This window comes from Anguilla anguilla, chromosome 5 (assembly GCF_013347855.1).
Source record: "Anguilla anguilla isolate fAngAng1 chromosome 5, fAngAng1.pri, whole genome shotgun sequence".
Lineage (NCBI taxonomy): Eukaryota > Metazoa > Chordata > Actinopteri > Anguilliformes > Anguillidae > Anguilla > Anguilla anguilla.
The window spans coordinates 6,074,413-6,091,700 of NC_049205.1; the positions used below are offsets into that span (position 1 = coordinate 6,074,413).

Consider the following 17,288-nt stretch of genomic DNA (forward strand, 5'->3'; position numbering starts at 1 on the left):
AGGGGGGCCACATACCAACTACGAATGTTATCTGCCACTGCTGGCCTCCGTTTAAATGCACTTTAGTACATGTGCCTTCGATACTGCCCTAAATTACAACAATACATTTACAAGGAAGCGTAAACGTCAGTTGTTTATGGTTTATTAAGTATTTTATAATATTTTTTTTTATAGCTCCCGCTGTACCTTGTGTATTCCAAGGTTTCAAAGACAGGATTTTATCACATTTGACAGGCGGTCTGTTGACCCAGGAAAGAGCGGCTCACTCAGGGGGCCTCACCTCTAAAAGCTTCACAGGCCCGTCACTTGACCCCTGACCTTTCCCTTCAGGACCACCGCCATAAATGTGAATCCCGAGTCCTGCAGTGATTACCACTCTGATAATCACAAGCTTGGAAAACTGGCCTTGGCAACAGAAAGAAAAAGAATAAATGTATGAAGATCTCTTTTTTAAAAAATAAAGGACAAATGGCTATCAGTCATCCCAGATAGGACTCTGTAACCCAGAAGGACAGTCAAATTACGCATCAATGAAAATAAACATCAATAATGCATCCCTGATGAATAAAATCAACACTTAATTGCAGGTGTACATTTTGGCTCTATCAGTCATCTTAATACCTGTTAATTTTAGATATTTGGCACACTCTCCTACAGCGTTCATGCTTTAGATACAATCTATTTATAAGTGCATAATTAATGAAACCGTTAATGTGATGGACCCAGTTCAAGGGTACAATGACAGTGCCCCACCTGGAAGGTTGAGTCAACAATCTTAGAAATGTGAACTCATTTTCCTAACCACTACACTACATCACCACCCAAATCGCCACAACTCATACCGCTGTTTATTAGTGTGAAGGGGTTACATCATTTCAGTAGTTACAAACCACGCTGAAGCATAATCAAACAGTTAAATTATTTAAATAGCAATGGTGAGAAAAATTACCTCCATTTACAAAAGGAAGATTGTCGTACACAACTTCATTTTTACAGAAGGTCAATTAATTGTGTGTGATAATAAAATGTGAAAACCAAGTGAAGTCTTTGCCTGAACATACAAACAACTGAATTGGCAGCTAGTGCCAAAATGGCACCTTCTGAATTGTGACCACTGATTTGCAATCCAGTTCTGGTGGACACGTTGTGTATGCTAGTACTTACTCCAATCCCTATAGCAACCTCAAACGGCTTATTGTTCTTAATTAGGCAGTTGATAATATTAAGGTGACACTATGATAGAAACGGCTTTGAAAACTATGAAAAAAATAAATCTTGCCAGTTCACATCCCCGGTCACCAAATCAGCCAGATCAGAGTAATAGTTTCATTCTCAGTAATGTACTGTATGACAACTGACTCCAGGAGAAAGAGGTAAATGGACTTCATTTATATAGCGCTTTTATCCGAAGCGCTTTACAATTGATGCCTCTCATTCGCCAGAGCAGTTAGGAGTTAGGTGTCTTGCTCAACGACACTTCGACACGCCCAGGGCAGGGTTTGTACCGCCAACCCTCCGACTGCCAGACAACCGCTCTTACCTCCTGAGCTATGTCGCCCCCAACAGGTGAGATTTTTACATTTTTAAATTCAGTTACGGACTGGTGAAATAACGGAGGCCCTAACTGCCAAAGGCGTGGACATCAGACCACTGAAACTAAGGGATCTCTCTAAAATGTTCAAAGTTCAAAGACAAAGCAAATTACCACACACCAAACCATGCATTGAGTTAAATCAAGTTTAATTAAAAGCAGAACTTCAAATACATGTTTTCATAAACCATAACTGATCAAGAGATTGGTTGCGCAAAAAAAGCAGCACAAACAGGGCGATCCAGGCCTATAGGTGAAATAAAGTCTTCTCTAAAGAAACACGCAGATTGGTATACATTCAGCTAATAGTATCATTGCTTATTTGATACTGACGTGAACCTGCAAATAGGACATCAAGCAGGATGGCGCCTTCACCCGTCAAGATGTATTTACTGGGGGGCACATTGGTTGCGCTGAGCCTCGGCCATCAGCGCTTTCTGCTCCTGCACACGGAAGCACAGAAAGAGGTAAGTCTGAGCCTCTACTGCAGTGCAGTTAGATATACTCACACAGTGCAGCTATACTCACACAGTGCAGTTAAATATACTCACATTGTTCCTAGACAGTAACTCCTGCTGCAAGGACTGCACCTGAGCCTCCATCATCCTCGCCCTTTGGTCGAACCCCTCGGAGATCAGCGCTTTGTGCTCCTGTACACAAAAGCACAGCAAGAGGTAAGTTTGAGCCTCTACTGCAGTGCAGTTAGATATACTCACACAGTGCAGTTAGATATATACACAGTGCAGTTATACTCACACAGTGCAGTTAGATATATTCACACAGTGCAGTTAGATATACTCACACCGAGCAGCTATACTCACACAGTGCAGTTAGATACATTCACACAGTGCAGTTATACTCACACAGTGCAGTTACATACATTCACACAGTGCAGCTATACTCACACAGTGCAGTTATACTGACACAGTGCAGTTAGATATACTGACACAGTGCAGTTATACTCACACAATGCAGCTATACTCACACAGTGCTGTTATACTCACACAATGCAGCTATACTCACACAGTGCTGTTAGATACACTCACACAATGCAGATATACTCACACAGTGCAGTTAGATACACTCACGCAGTGCTGTTAGATACACTCACACAGTGCAGTGAGATATACTCACACAGTGCAGTTAGATATATACACAGTGCAGTTAGATATACTCACACAGTGCAGTTAGACATGCTCACACAGTGCAGCCATACTCACACAGTGTAGTTAGACATACTCACACAGTGCACCCATACTCAGTGTAGTTAGACATACTCACACAGTATATTTTTGCATTTTTTAAAATCACTAAATGCTAATCATATAAGGAGGTGTTTTCCAGGTTTCCAGTAAATGTGTACACCAGGGGTCTCCAGTTGTATTTGAGAAGGGCTGGCTTATTTATCGCCCATAACTAAAAGGCCTGTTTCACTTACTCAGCTTTCTACAATCTTCACGTCAAGACCTTGAGTAGCTGTCGTAGTGCGGGGCTACAACAAAAGCTGGGGTTTTGTAGATACACCATATGTATATAACATACATGGGACATTTTTCTGTGTTTGGAAAATCTGTTCATGTCATACTGCTGTCTCATGACCACGTGAAAATCTAACCAGAGAATTCCCCAGCGTTCTCGAAACACATTTGTGTGAGCTGGGATACCTGCAGGCACTGGTCGAGAACTCTCTGGTTCTCCTCGGCGATGGCGCGCCGCTCCCTCTCCAACCTGTCCATCGGCTGCTGTTCGTTCACTCTGTGAGCTTTCTCCGCGTCCACCAAACGCTTCATCATGTATTCCTGTTCCCTCCAGGCCACCTCTGCCTTAAATCTCTCCATCTCCATGCGAGCTTCCTCTTCTGTCGGCAAAGAAAATAAAACATTGCAAAATGTGTCGTAACTGCAAAAAGCGTGGACAACAGGCCACTGAAACTAAGGGATCTCTATAAAATGTTCAAAGTTCAAAGACAAAGCAAATTACCACACAACAAACCATGCATTGAGTTAAATCAAGCTTAATTAAAAGCAGAACTTCAAATACATGTTTTCATAAACCATAACTGATCAAGAGATTGGTTGTGCCAAAAAGCAGCATAAACAGGGCGATCCAGGCCTATAGGTGAAATAAAGTCTTCCCTAAAGAAACACGCAGATTGGTATTCATTCAGCTAATAGTATCATTGCATATTTAATACTGACGTGGACCTGCAAATACGACATCAAGCAGGATGGCGCCTTCACCCGTCGAGATGTATTTACTGGAGGACACACTCACCCCCACCCCTGCTCTGCAAGGACTGCACCTGAGCCTCCATCACCCTCGCTCTTTGCTGAAACGCCTCGGACATCAGCGCTTTCTGCTCCTGTACACGGAAGCACAGCAAGAGGTAAGTATGAGCCTCTACTGCAGTGCAGTTAGATACACTCACACAGTGCAGATAGATATATACACAGTGCAGTTAGATATACTCACACAGTGCAGCTATACTCACACAGTGCAGTTAGATATATACACAGTGCAGTTATACTCACACAGTGCAGTTAGATATATTCACACAGTGCAGTTAGATATACTCACACCGAGCAGCTATACTCACACAGTGCAGTTAGATACATTCACACAGTGCAGTTATACTCACACAGTGCAGTTACATACATTCACACAGTGCAGCTATACTCACACAGTGCAGTTATACTGACACAGTGCAGTTAGATATACTGACACAGTGCAGTTATACTCACACAATGCAGCTATACTCACACAGTGCTGTTATACTCACACAATGCAGCTATACTCACACAGTGCTGTTAGATACACTCACACAATGCAGATATACTCACACAGTGCAGTTAGATACACTCACGCAGTGCTGTTAGATACACTCACACAGTGCAGTGAGATATACTCACACAGTGCAGTTAGATATATACACAGTGCAGTTAGATATACTCACACAGTGCAGTTAGACATGCTCACACAGTGCAGCCATACTCACACAGTGTAGTTAGACATACTCACACAGTGCACCCATACTCAGTGTAGTTAGACATACTCACACAGTATATTTTTGCATTTTTTAAAATCACTAAATGCTAATCATATAAGGAGGTGGTTTCCAGGTTTCCAGTAAATGTGTACACCAGGGGTCTCCAGTTGTATTTGAGAAGGGCTGGCTTATTTATCGCCCATAACTAAAAGGCCTGTTTCACTTACTCAGCTTTCTACAATCTTCACGTCAAGACCTTGAGTAGCTGTCGTAGTGCGGGGCTACAACAAAAGCTGGTCCTTTGTAGATACACCATATGTATATAACATACATGGGACATTTTTCTGTGTTTGGAAAATCTGTTCATGTCATACTGCTGTCTCATGACCACGTGAAAATCTAACCAGAGAATTCCCCAGCGTTCTCGAAACACATTTGTGTGAGCTGGGATACCTTCAGGCACTGGTCGATAACTCTCTGGTTCTGCTCGGCGATGGCGCGCCGCTCCCTCTCCAACTTGTCCATCGGCTGCTGTTCGTTCACTCTGTGAGCTTTCTCCGCGTCCTCCAAACGCTTCACCGCGTCTTCCTGTTCCCTCCTGGCCACCTCTGCCTTAAATCTCTCCATCTCCATGCGAGCTTCCTCCTCTGTCGGCAAAGAAAATAAAACATTGCAAAATGTGTCGTAACTGCAAAAAGCGTGGACAACAGGCCACTGAAACTAAGGGATCTCTATAAAATGTTCAAAGTTCAAAGACAAAGCAAATTACCATACACCAAACCATGCATTGAGTTAAATCAAGTTTAATTAAAAGCAGAACTTCAAATACATGTTTTCATAAACCATAACTGATCAAGAGATTGGTTGTGCCAAAAAGCAGCATAAACAGGGCGATCCAGGCCTATAGGTGAAATAAAGTCTTCCCTAAAGAAACATATACTAATAGTAACTAATAGTATCATTGCATATTTAATACTGACGTGAACCTGCAAATACGACATCAAGCAGGATGGCGCCTTCACTCGTCAAGATGTAATTAGAGGAGGACACAGCCACCACCCCCACCTCTGCTCTTGGACGCTGCTAACTCCCGCTGTAAGGACTGCACCTGAGCCTCCATCATCCTCGCCCTTTGCTCGAACAACTCGGAGATCAGCGCTCTCTGCTCCTGCACACGGAAGCACAGCAAAATGTAAGTTTGAGCCTCTACTGCAGTGCAGTTAGATACACTCACACAGTGCAGATATACTCACACAGTGCAGTTAGATATATACACAGTGCAGCTATACTCACACAGTGCAGTTAGATATATACACAGTGCAGCTATACTCACACAATGCAGTTAGATATACTCACACAGTGCAGCTATACTCACACAGTGCAGTTAGATATATACACAGTGTAGTTAGATATACTCACACAGTGCAGTTAGATATATACACAGTGCAGTTATACTCACACAGTGCAGTTAGATATATTCACACAGTGCAATTAAATATACTCACACAGTGCAGTTAGATATACTGACACAGTGCAGTTACACTCACACAGTGCAGTTAGATATACTCACACCGAGCAGCTATACTCACACAGTGCAGCTATACTCACACAGTGCAGTTACACTCACACAGTGCAGTTAGATATATTCACACAGTGCAGTTACACTCACATAGTGTAGTTAGATATATTCACACAGTGCAGTTAGACATACTCACACAGTGTAGCTATACTCACACAGTGTAGTTAGACATACTCACACAGTATATTTTTGCATTTTTCTTTTTAAATCACTAAATGCTAATCACATAAGGAGGTGGTTTCCAGGTTTCCGGTAAATGTGTACACCAGGGGTCTCCAGTTGTATTTGAGAAGGGCTGGCTTATTTATCGCCCATAACTAAAAGGCCTGTTTCACTTACTCAGCTTTCTACGACCTTCACGTCAAGACCTTGAGTAGCTGAATTAGCTGTCGTAGTGAGGGGCTACAACAACAGCTGGTTCTTTTTTAGATACACCACTTGCATACAACATACCTGGGACATATGTCTGCGTTTGGAAAATCTGTTCTTGTCATACTGCTGTCTCACGACCATGGGAAAATCTAACCAGAGAATTCCCCAGCGTTCTCGAAACACATTTGTGTGAGCTGGGATACCTGCAGGCGCTGGTCGAGAACTCTCTGGTTCTCCTCGAAGATGGCGCGCCACTTCCTCTCCAACTTGTCCATCAGCTGCTGTTCGTTCACTCTGTGAGCTTTCTCCTCTGTCGGCAAAGAAAATAAAACATTGCAAAATGTGTCGTAATATCTTTAATTATTATTATTTTTTGTGTCTTGGATGTTTATTTCTTATGATTTCAATGTGTTTGGTTTGACTGAATCCAATAAAACATATTTTTGATTTAATGGTAATTGCTCTTAAAATAGCTAAGTGATTTTTATTTGAGCTCGACAGGTAGAGGGTCTTTCACCCAAATAAAAACACCTGAAAAAGGCAAGGCGTATTTCTTTCTTTTTTTTTCTCCAATTTTCTCCCCAATTTTAGTCGTTATACCAATTCCCCGTGCGTATCACACAGTCCTGGTCAATGTGTTATCCTCTGTTGGTCTGGGGAGGGTGTAGACTACCACATGCCTCCTCCGATACATGTGGAGTCGTCAGCCGCTTCTTTTCACCTGACAGCGAGGAGTTTCACTGGGAGAGCGTAACGCGCGCGGAGGTTCATGCTATCTCCCCCAGATCCCCTCCCTGCTGAACAGGCGCTGAACTGGCGCCCCAGCAGGAGTCGCTAATGCAATGATCAGGACTCATACCCTCACCGGCTTCCCACCCTCGAACACTGCCAATTGAGTTCGTAGGAACGTCTCACCAAGCCGGAAGTACCGCTGCCGGGTCTCTGTGGTGGTGAGCAAGCTCTTATACCTCTACACTACTCAGACGGCCCCAGATGGGGCGTATTTCTAAGAGTAAACTTCAAAGCCAGCAGTCAATTCAGTCAGGAAGTAATAAATGGTAAATGGACTGCATTTATATAGCGCATTTATCCAAGGCGCTTTACAATTGATGCCTCTCATTCACCAGAGCAGTTAGGGGTTAGGTGTCTTGCTCAGGGACACTTCGACACACCCAGGGCGGGGTTCGAACCGGCAACCCTCCGACTGCCAGACAACCGCTCTTACCTCCTGAGCTATGTCGCCCAGTAATAAATGAGCATAACAATTTTGTCTGTTTGTGGGTCCATCACAACCTGGACTGAAGGTAATAAATACATTTTTGGATCTGTACCAGAACTGGCCCGCATATGACCCATGTTCGGGCACTACGCATCTTTGCCGGCATTGGTTTTGTGGTTGGACCAAGTCCCTTTTAGGATCGTGGATCCCGTTTCAACTTCGGGGGGACAACAAACAGGAAATTTTATTTATTTATTTTTGGGGGAGGGGGGGGGGGCATTTGATGTCTCCCTTGTCCCCTCTGAATCACCGGGATCTACGTCCATGCTTTTTATGGATCCGGTTCCGGATGTTTCCGTGAACTCAAGACGGATCCAGCCCAGGCAAATTCTGTTATCTGGGAATCTGTGAACTGTCTCAGGACGCCGGAATGGGGCTTTGGTGGAAAGTCAGCTTGAACACAGACCCTGACGGATCGGCCTTACCCTTCAGCTTCCTGTCTTGTTCTGTGAGGTTCCTGTCGGCCTTCGGGATGGAGGCACCCAGATCATTTTTCTCCTTCATGAAGATCTCCAGAGCCTGTTCTGCCTGTCAATGAGAACCAAAACGCTCAATAAGCCACATGGATATGAAAGGTATCTGAGGGAGACACACACACATGCACACACACACACACACACACACACACACACACACACACACACACACATGCACACACACACACACATGCACACATGCACGCACACGCACACATGCTCACGCACACACACACACACATGTACACACATGTACACACATGCACTCACATGTACACACATACATGCACTCACACACACTCAGGAATAAATCACAGGTTTCAATCAGAGGGTAATACTATAAAATAAAGTTTGCAAAATAAATGCATGGCAGACTTATTAAGCTCTATCCAAACCCCCAGTTCTTCCAGGTGATTCATTCTAGGTTCAAATAAATGTCTGAGGGCTCTTGAGTTTAGATACCTGTACACCTTTCCCAGGTGTGTCTCTGTAGGTTTGGACGATGGAGTCCAGCTGGACCCTGTAGTCCGCATACCCGCCAGGTCTCATGAATGACTCGTAGTCCATCTGAGACCACAGCCGTTGTAATAGAGCAGTGCAGTGACTCTGGGAGAGCCTTGCATTCTCTTTACATTTCCCATCATACTCAGCTTTTATTCGTCCCTGTGGAGACAGAGCAGGAACAGAACACCATCAAAACTGACACGTGCCACCTTATTTATGTGCCAATGGACGCATATGGCACACATGGGCAGATATATATAATCGTTAAATTCTGAGCTAACCATCTCTTTTCCATTGCACACCTTTAAGGGAACTTGCATGTTAGAGTTAGCAAACATTTACAGTTTCTTTCTGCTGATAAAACCAAGTAAGCCGGTTTACACATTTGCAAAAAAAAAAAAGAGTTAAAAGGCAAAACCACTGTTTTCTGGTTAAAAAAACCAATTACGTCTGGTTAAAAAAATAAATAAATAAACAATTGAAATTAATACATAAATTGTATTACACTAATATATCAGGTTTCCTCCGGGTATTCCGGTTTCCTCCTACAATGCAAAGGCATGCAGCTAGGCTAATTGGGGACTCTAAATTGCCCCGAGGCATGAGTGTGTGAGTGAATGGTGAGTGAATTGTGTGTGTGCCCTGAGATAGATTGGCCACCTGTCCAGGGTGTATTCCTGCCTTTCGCCCAGTGCACGCTGGGATAGGCTCCAGCACCCCCTGCAACCCTGACCAGTACCATGCGGGTATAGATAATAGATGGATAGATAATGGATGGAAGAACTTGTATATCATAGTGCAATACAAATGTTTTCATTTCATACGCTCAGAAAAGACTACTCTTCTTAAATCTGATATGTATCTCACCATGAGGTCTCTCTGGAAGTTCTGGTCATTGTCCTTGAAGGAGCGCTTCATGAAGAGCTGCAGCGCCTCCTTCAGGCAGCCCTCGTGAGTGCTGGAGAGCTCCTCCTGGGTCTCGGTGTGCAGTTTCACCCGCTCTCCCAGCAGCCGCCTGTAGAGGGCGAAAGACTCCTCGACCGCCGCCGGGTTCTCGATCAGAGACAGCGCCGCCACGGCGTTCTCCAAACACGGGACGCTCCCGCTACGAATGGCGTCCACGTACGTCACCGCCAGGTTCCCCAGCACTGGAGTCACACAGGCAGACAGGAGCAGACGAAAGACAAAATATCAAACAAAAAAATATATGCTTCAGTATCAACAACACCTTTTGGAAGTCACAAGACACACAAACTGTGGACTTTTCCTGGCATACTTTTCTTTAATAATTTCATATTGTGTGTTTCATCCTGTCCTTTAAATCAGCTTTCTGCTTGTTGTCAATAGTGTATTTTCCCCAAAAATAATCCCATGACAATCGTTCAGTGATGAGATGTTTTACATGCTTACTCTGTCCGGTGACCTTATACCCTCCGGTCATCGTCTTCTCTTTGGAGTGCTTGAAAATGTAGCTGCAGAACTCGAGCGTTTGCCGCACGAAGGCCGGCTCCAGGTCGGCATCAGTCAGCTCCTCGATGATCCTTAGCTTCTCCTTGGAGGCGGGCTGGTCAAACACGAAGCACTTCCGGGTCGGGAAGTAGTTCCGGATGCACTCCCGGGGCCCGTTGCTGTACGCTGCGTGTTTGGAGTTGCCTTGACAACACAAATGCAGAACAGCCTCTTCAGCGGGTTGAACGGCGGCTCATCCTGGCCAGGGTCAGCCAGTGTGGACAAACTCCACGGTTCGGTGTGAAATCTGATATTTTGCCGGGCTTTTTTTTTTCTTTTCTTTTTTTAGCAGACGCTGTTATCCAGAGCAACTTACACAACTTTTTTTACATAGCATTTGCATTGCATCCATTTATACAGCTGGATATATACTGAAGCAATGCAGGTTAAGTACCTTGCTGAAGGGTACAATGGCAGTGCCCCCACCCCCCTCCCCTTCATCCAGGAATCTAACCTGTGACCTTCAGGTTACAAGCCCAGCTGCCAGTTCCAAGAGGAATTCTATGTGGCCGGAAGCCCTGCAGTATGGCAATCAAGTTGTGCTGCCCCAAGTGGGAGGGTTTCTCTCAGCCATCCATGACTTGTTATGCATTCACAGTCACACACAACCACTCTCGCCATGATACATCAATAACGCCTCGCTTGACTGAATGGCACCCAGCTTCTGCGAATAATTTTGACCCCGCACACCTACCCTTCACCAGCTTCAGGGAGTTCTCCAGGTAATCGTCCGCAGTGACCGCCTCTCCGTCGAACTTCAACTCCAGAGTGAAGTCCCTCACAGTCCAGACAAAGGTGGGGAAGAAGCGGATGAATTTCTCAGCCGTGTCGTCCTCTTTCTCCTCGCTGGGCTTCACCTTGATGTGCTCGGTCAGCTCTGTCACATAGCTGTGGAATCTTTAAGGAAGGACTGCTGGAGGTGTGTGACAGGACCAAGGTAAACTTTAATGGTCGCAAACGGAATTCACTTGAGAAAACTAAAACGCCTACTCTAACAGCAACATCTGAACTGTTGCTTGAAATGCTCGCCCAGTCACATGGCTAATGGCGTAAATGCCTGACTAATCAAGAATAAAAAGATTTCTATTACAAAATTAGCAAAACAGGAAAGTAAAACAGGAAGTATGAATGTGTGCACATCCAAGTCGTCTCGACTGGAACCCGTTGCAACCCTGACTTCAAAGAAGTAATTTCTTGAGTTCCTGCAGACCTGCTATGGACCTTGGACCAGCTGACCAGCTAACGCATCTAACGGAATTAAGGACTGGCCTCCCCTTTTATTGCTGTTAAGTATTGAAACACATTTTATTTAACACTGACATCAAACCTTAGGATGGTGTAAAACCTGTAATACCTGATTGGGTCATTTTACTGCTGCTCCACACATGCACTACTCTTACGTGGTTGCTAGGGTACTGCATGCTCATCTCTACACATGCGCTAAGCTTACGTGGTTGCTAGGGTACTGCATGCTCATCTCTAAACATGCGCTAAGCTTACGTGGTTGCTAGGGTACGGCAAGCTCATCTCTACACATGCGCTAAGCTTACGTGGTTGCTAGGGTACGGCAAGCTCATCTCTATACATGCGCTAAGCTTACGTGGTTGCTAGGGTACGGCAAGCTCATCTCTATACATGCAATAAGTTTATATGGTTGCTAGGATACTGCAGGCTCATCACCGCTTCGTTGTTGATGGTGCCCATGCTGTTGTAGACAAACGTGCTGCTCAGGAGGACGGCCAGGGAAAAGATCCAGGTGTCATGAGCCTGGTCTCCCTGTTGGGGAAAAAGAAATTGGAGTTTCAATGCAATATAGAGCACAGGCATTGTTTGGTGAAGTTAGTATTAAAAGGGTGTCCTACCCTTGCCACATCCCCCAAACCCTCAGTGTCCAGCAGGACCAATGTTTGGTCATCTTTGTGAGGGTGTAGCACGCACCACATCCAGATACCCTTAGTGGAGCCCACGGGGAACCCTGAAAACACACACAGGGAACTCAGATAAACTAGAACCCTCAGAACATACAGAGAGAACCCGGAGACACTAGAACCCTGAGAACACATACAGAATACAGATACACTAGAACCCTGAAAACACACACACAGAACCCAGAGACACGAGAACCCTGTGAACACATGCAGAATGGAATACACTAGAACACTGAAAACACACACAGAGAACTCAAGATACACTAGAACCCTGAAAATACACATAGAGAACCCAGAGACAATAGAACCCAGATGTTACATGCAAAGAAATCGACACAGATGGAAACCCCAGATAAGAGAGTTTAGGTATTTTTCAAAAAACCCAAAAACCCAGAAAAACCCCAAGATGGAGATATAAACATACCTGTCTGCTTCCCAGCCAGTCTGTTCATCAGGTAAGACTTGCCCGTGCGGTACATGCCTACGATGGACACCACCACCACAGGCTGCCTGATGGAGTTCAGAACGTCCAGGGCTTCCTGGTTCACCTGCAGTTCACCACTGCTCGTGCTCTCAATCAAAAGAAAAGGCCTTTCGAAGTCCATAGAATGTCTGCCGCCCTAGAATCACACACACACACACACACACTCCAGTTCACCTGCACTGGAACTTGAAATGAGACAGACTGGCTTCTGCATTGCCACAAACCGTCCCTGTAAACAATGCAAACGCACACACAAACATGTTGACAAGACTCGCAGCCGCACTCATAATAAAGTTCATTTGGCAAGATTGTGAGCAGTGAAGTGCGATATACTGTGTATTTCATTGCAGTTGGAGAAGTGCAGTGTTAAGGATCTAGATGTCTTGGGACCAACCCAGTATCATGTCTTTGCCAAACATTAACTCAAATGAAATGTCTCGGTCATACGTGACCAATTTAGACATCTAAAGCACTGAGTCCAAACAGGGTCTGGTATCATTATTTTTCAAAGAAGCCAGTTTTAAAGATGCCTCAGCTCACAATAATCTCACTGTAATGTAAATTACAATAGCTCACTGTAATAGTCTCAATGTAATACAAATCTCTTTGTAGCAGATTGGAAAAAGTGGAACCCGATGAAAAACTGGAATTTGAAGTCAGTGGCATTATAGAAATAAATGGCATGTTCCAAAAGCGAAATATATTATGCTAAAATGTGTAATTATGTGAGGAATTCTTGAAATGGCATGAAATTCAAACCTGTGATGCTGAGTATTGGATACAGAGTGTTACATAGGTCAACTGCTAAAATCAGCCACATAATTCTCTTTCTCTCTCTCTCTATTCAATAATGCTTTATTGGCATGACTGTCTATAACAATATTGACAAATAGGGGCGACAGAGCTCAGGAGGTAAGAGCGATTGTCTGGCAGTCGGAGGGTTGCCGGTTCAAACCCCACCCTGGGCATGTTGAAGTGTCCTTGAGCAAGACACCTAACCCCTAACTGCTCTGGCGAATGAGAGGCATCAATTGTAAAGCGCTTTGGATAAAAGCGCTATATAAATGCAGTCCATTTACTATATAAATCTCTCTCTCTCTTGGCACCCTCTCTCTGGCAGTGGTCTTGTTACCTTTGCATTCGGCATGATGTCAGTATTTCTAGCTGAGGGTGATGAGTGTTACAAAAAGCCCGACGACAATGTCTGCAGTTCCTTTGTCCACCTGAAGAGGTAAATGTTTCTTCACTGCCGATGAGTCCCTGTATTTAGCCTGTGCTTAAAAATAAAAGGAGAACCGTAAGTGACGGACGCGTGTGGGTTCTGATGAATAAAATGATCGGTAAAACAGGTTCGCTGCTCCCTCTGCAACAACACATTGACCGCTGTCTCCACTAAAAGGCTCTGGGCCACATTTCTGTAACGCTTAAACCTGGAGACAAACATGTTATGAAGAAACTACGTCCTATGAAAATATAGGAAAAAAACATTTATTTCATCCCCCATAATTAGCCAAAGGAGATAGTCCTCCATAAGTGTACTTATCGCATACGTGCAAGGGCGGGGGGATTTTTTGTCCCCCACTTTCAGGAATGCCATGCTAAAACTTTTCCGTTGGAAAACGGCCAGGTCTTACGGTAATAGAACGTTGGCGGTCGCTGTCAGGACGTCTGGGAATCCGAATCCGTACATATTCACAGTCGTAACCAGAGACTGTAAAAAATACACAGGACGCAAAATAGCCGTTAGGAAAGCAGTTTGAAATTATGAAGCAACGTCTGCGCCATTGGATTTAATGGGTCGCGATGAGATCATTTCGAGCGTGTTGATTGTCTTAAAGTTGATATAGTAAATAAGGTTGCATTAATATAACTAAACGTATATGTATGAAGTTTTATTTATTTATTTACATTTAGACAGTTTATTATGTGTATTTTAACAGGACTCACATTTTACTAGGTAACAATGTCCAGTCCTCTCCAATTAATACGAAATAAATACACTAGCGGTTAGGGTGGTCGATACAGGTAGGGTGGTCGATACACGCCCCCCCCCAAATCTCCACAATGTTTGAAGATGCCAAATGGCTAGCACAACTTGTCTACCTTGCTGATGTGTTCAGCAAATTGAATGATCTGAATCCGACTCTACAAGGCAAGGACTCAAACGTTCTCCATGTGCTGGACAAAGTCAATGCTTTTATGAAGAAAACAGAAATCTGGGAAAGGGCATGTACAGGTGGGGATTTCAGTTGCTTTCCTCAGCTTCATGCTTACCTTAGCACTGAGGACAATGAGAGCTCATATCAAGCCAATTTGGATAAGATTGTGCATAAGTTCCAGTCATATTTCCCAGACATTGAGGAGAGATCTGCTGGACTGGACTGGGTGAGAAACCCTTTCCTCTTGCCAGAGGCCAGCAGAGATAAACTGCCTGCAAACATTCAGGGAAAGCTTTTGGACATTTCCTCAGACCATGGCCTGCAGATGAGGTTTGAAAGCATAACTCTCTCACAGTTTTGGTGCTTAGTTCAAAAGGAGTACCCTGACTTGGGAAAACTTACTTTGGGTCATTTACTACCTTTTGGATTTACCTATCTCTGTGAAGTGTCATTCTCAGCAATGACTCAGATATATGACAAAACAAAGGAAAAAAACTCCTCTTGGAGAACAGTTTGATCACTGCTGTGGCCACACTGTGTGTGCAATCGCCGCCCGAAATCGAGCGATATTAATAGCTCGATTTGGCCAAAGATGAGATTTAATTGGATTATTGTCGTTGTCCCAATATACAGGACTCGGAAAGAATCGAATTATTGACCGAGGTGTGTCTGACCAAGGCTTCTTATAAATCCTGCTTTCTCCAATTTTGTCACAACTTTTTTGAATAGTTCGTCATTCCGCGTTTTTCTTCCATTCATGTGTTTTAGGATATTTAGTTGCGACAGCATGAAGTTGGTCTCCTCGTCCGTCCAGAAATGTTTTTTTTTTCCCGCCATGATACTAGGGAGGGTAAAAGTGACAATAATTAAGTGGTAGGCCACTGTGCTGTTAGCCTTTATTGATCCCCGTACAAGGTTAATGTGAAGCAGCTAGCACAATCGGACAGCACTAACCAATAAAAATATAGCCTACTTTGAGTGGCCTACTTGCTCAATCGAACTGTAAATGTGAAAAAACATTCGGTCAGCGGCACCGAAATTTTCTGTCACACCCTCAATAAACGGCAAAAGTAACAGTAAAAGATTGACTTAAATCTTTTAAAGTTATATATTTTCTGAAACGTTGTCGATTCCGCTTGACCACAGTAGTTGCTATGTAAATTCCAGAACATGCGCAGAACGCCTAGTCCAATTTCAGGCCGATTCAAGCGTATACATGCCGTAGTAAATCGACCCCCAACCGCATTATCTAGGTATGTTAGTCCGACTTTGAAAAACTCGTACGATTTCAGACGGATTAAGGTGTTTACATGATTTTTAAAAGTCCAGTTTTAGCCGGACTAAAGCAATAATTCGACTGTTTCACGCATCATGTAAACCGACTGACTGTTGCAGTCGCCCTGCATGTCTGAAGCAGGCGCCAGGCGGCACTTCCAGCTAGACGAGAGCATCAATGTCACGACATTTCAGTTCAAATAAAAAAAAAAATTGTAGACACACAATTAATCTCAAAATACACTGTAAATAAAGTGCTGTGGTTTTTGAAACGCAATGTTGCATGGAGTTCTTCTAACTTTCATTAGAGTGATTTTCCCTTCGTGTACCCCCACTACATGGTACAATCCGGCGCCGTCGCATACGTGCCCTGTATCTTAATAGCGCAGTAACACGCATAGTAATACTTTTGACGCCAATGGTGATTAGTTTAACTTCTCAAATTTGAATGAATGATTTTTAAACATATATAAAAAGAATTAACCAAATACAACTGAAAAATCTTGCCTTCAGTTTGGCACATTTTACATACATAATATTGTGTACAAAACCAAAAAACCCAGACACCAAGTCTGTAACCTTGAATGCAAGTACAAGGAACGGATATTAATATATTTACCTCTAACTGCTAGACTCCACGTAACAAGTGGTCCACACAGTCAAACTGTGTCCACTTTCAGAGAGAGACTGAGCTGATGTTCAAAATGAAGTACTGCTCAAAACATATAGACAGCATGAGCCTGATTTAGCTACCGGAACTGGGTTTCTCAAATTGAAAGTGAAACCAGACCAAGTTGGGAAAAACAGACGACGCCCTCTGTACCAAGGAAGAACTAAATGAAAACAATAAACTAATGCACAAAGTGTGGCACCTGCCACTAGGGGCCGCTGTTACAACAAGAAGTCTGCTACAACAATAATTCTGTGTTTCATAGTAGACTGTGAAGTGTTCTAGTAAGGAGGAGCTAGCTGTCTTGTTAATCAAACCCAGTATCACACCTTTGTCTAACATGAATGAAAAATAAATGAGCCTCTTTCACACATTTGACCAGCTTAGGTCAAGGACTTATATATACAGTAATATGCCCAGATGGGGTCCAGTTGCAAAGTTGAGATGGAACAGCTGGTGGAACTGCACACTGAGAC

The 17,288-nt window shown here is 43.8% G+C and overlaps 2 protein-coding genes across 4 annotated transcripts in view; both read right to left on the minus strand.

Moving 5' to 3' along the window:
- Nucleotides 1-4,929: 4,929 nt before the first annotated feature.
- The window catches only part of LOC118227389 (guanylate-binding protein 1-like), a 38,283-nt gene continuing 25,924 nt past the window's right edge, over nucleotides 4,930-17,288 (minus strand). For 2 of the 3 annotated variants that reach the window (XM_035417785.1, XM_035417787.1), the window contains 2 exons: nucleotides 5,643-5,745; nucleotides 4,962-5,224 (listed from right to left, as the gene is read on the minus strand). In XM_035417785.1, the coding sequence (XP_035273676.1) occupies nucleotides 4,977-5,224; nucleotides 5,643-5,745 (351 nt within the window). In that variant the 3' untranslated portion in view covers nucleotides 4,962-4,976. Of the gene's footprint in view, nucleotides 5,225-5,642; nucleotides 5,746-17,288 lie in introns of all 3 variants that reach the window. The other variant, XM_035417786.1, reaches the window with a different exon arrangement.
- Nucleotides 9,586-12,866, minus strand: LOC118227393 (guanylate-binding protein 2-like). The gene is made up of 6 exons (XM_035417791.1): nucleotides 12,649-12,866; nucleotides 12,159-12,271; nucleotides 11,963-12,072; nucleotides 10,991-11,184; nucleotides 10,198-10,440; nucleotides 9,586-9,935 (listed from the first exon to the last, which is right to left on the minus strand). Exons 1-6 carry the CDS (start codon nucleotides 12,827-12,829, stop codon nucleotides 9,601-9,603), a joined length of 1,176 nt encoding a protein of 391 aa, XP_035273682.1. The 5' UTR covers nucleotides 12,830-12,866; the 3' UTR covers nucleotides 9,586-9,600.

Excerpts from the sequence above, each read along its gene's own strand:
- LOC118227393 (XM_035417791.1), bottom strand. The coding sequence starts at position 12,829 with ATGGACTTCGAAAGGCCTTTTCTTTTGATTGAGAGCACGAGCAGTGGT. Across the intron at positions 12,073-12,158 it reads GTTTGGGGGATGTGGCAAGG|GGAGACCAGGCTCATGACAC; the intron begins GTAGGACACCCT and ends TTTCCCCAACAG. Across the intron at positions 10,441-10,990 it reads CTCCCTGAAGCTGGTGAAGG|GCAACTCCAAACACGCAGCG; the intron begins GTAGGTGTGCGG and ends TGTGTTGTCAAG.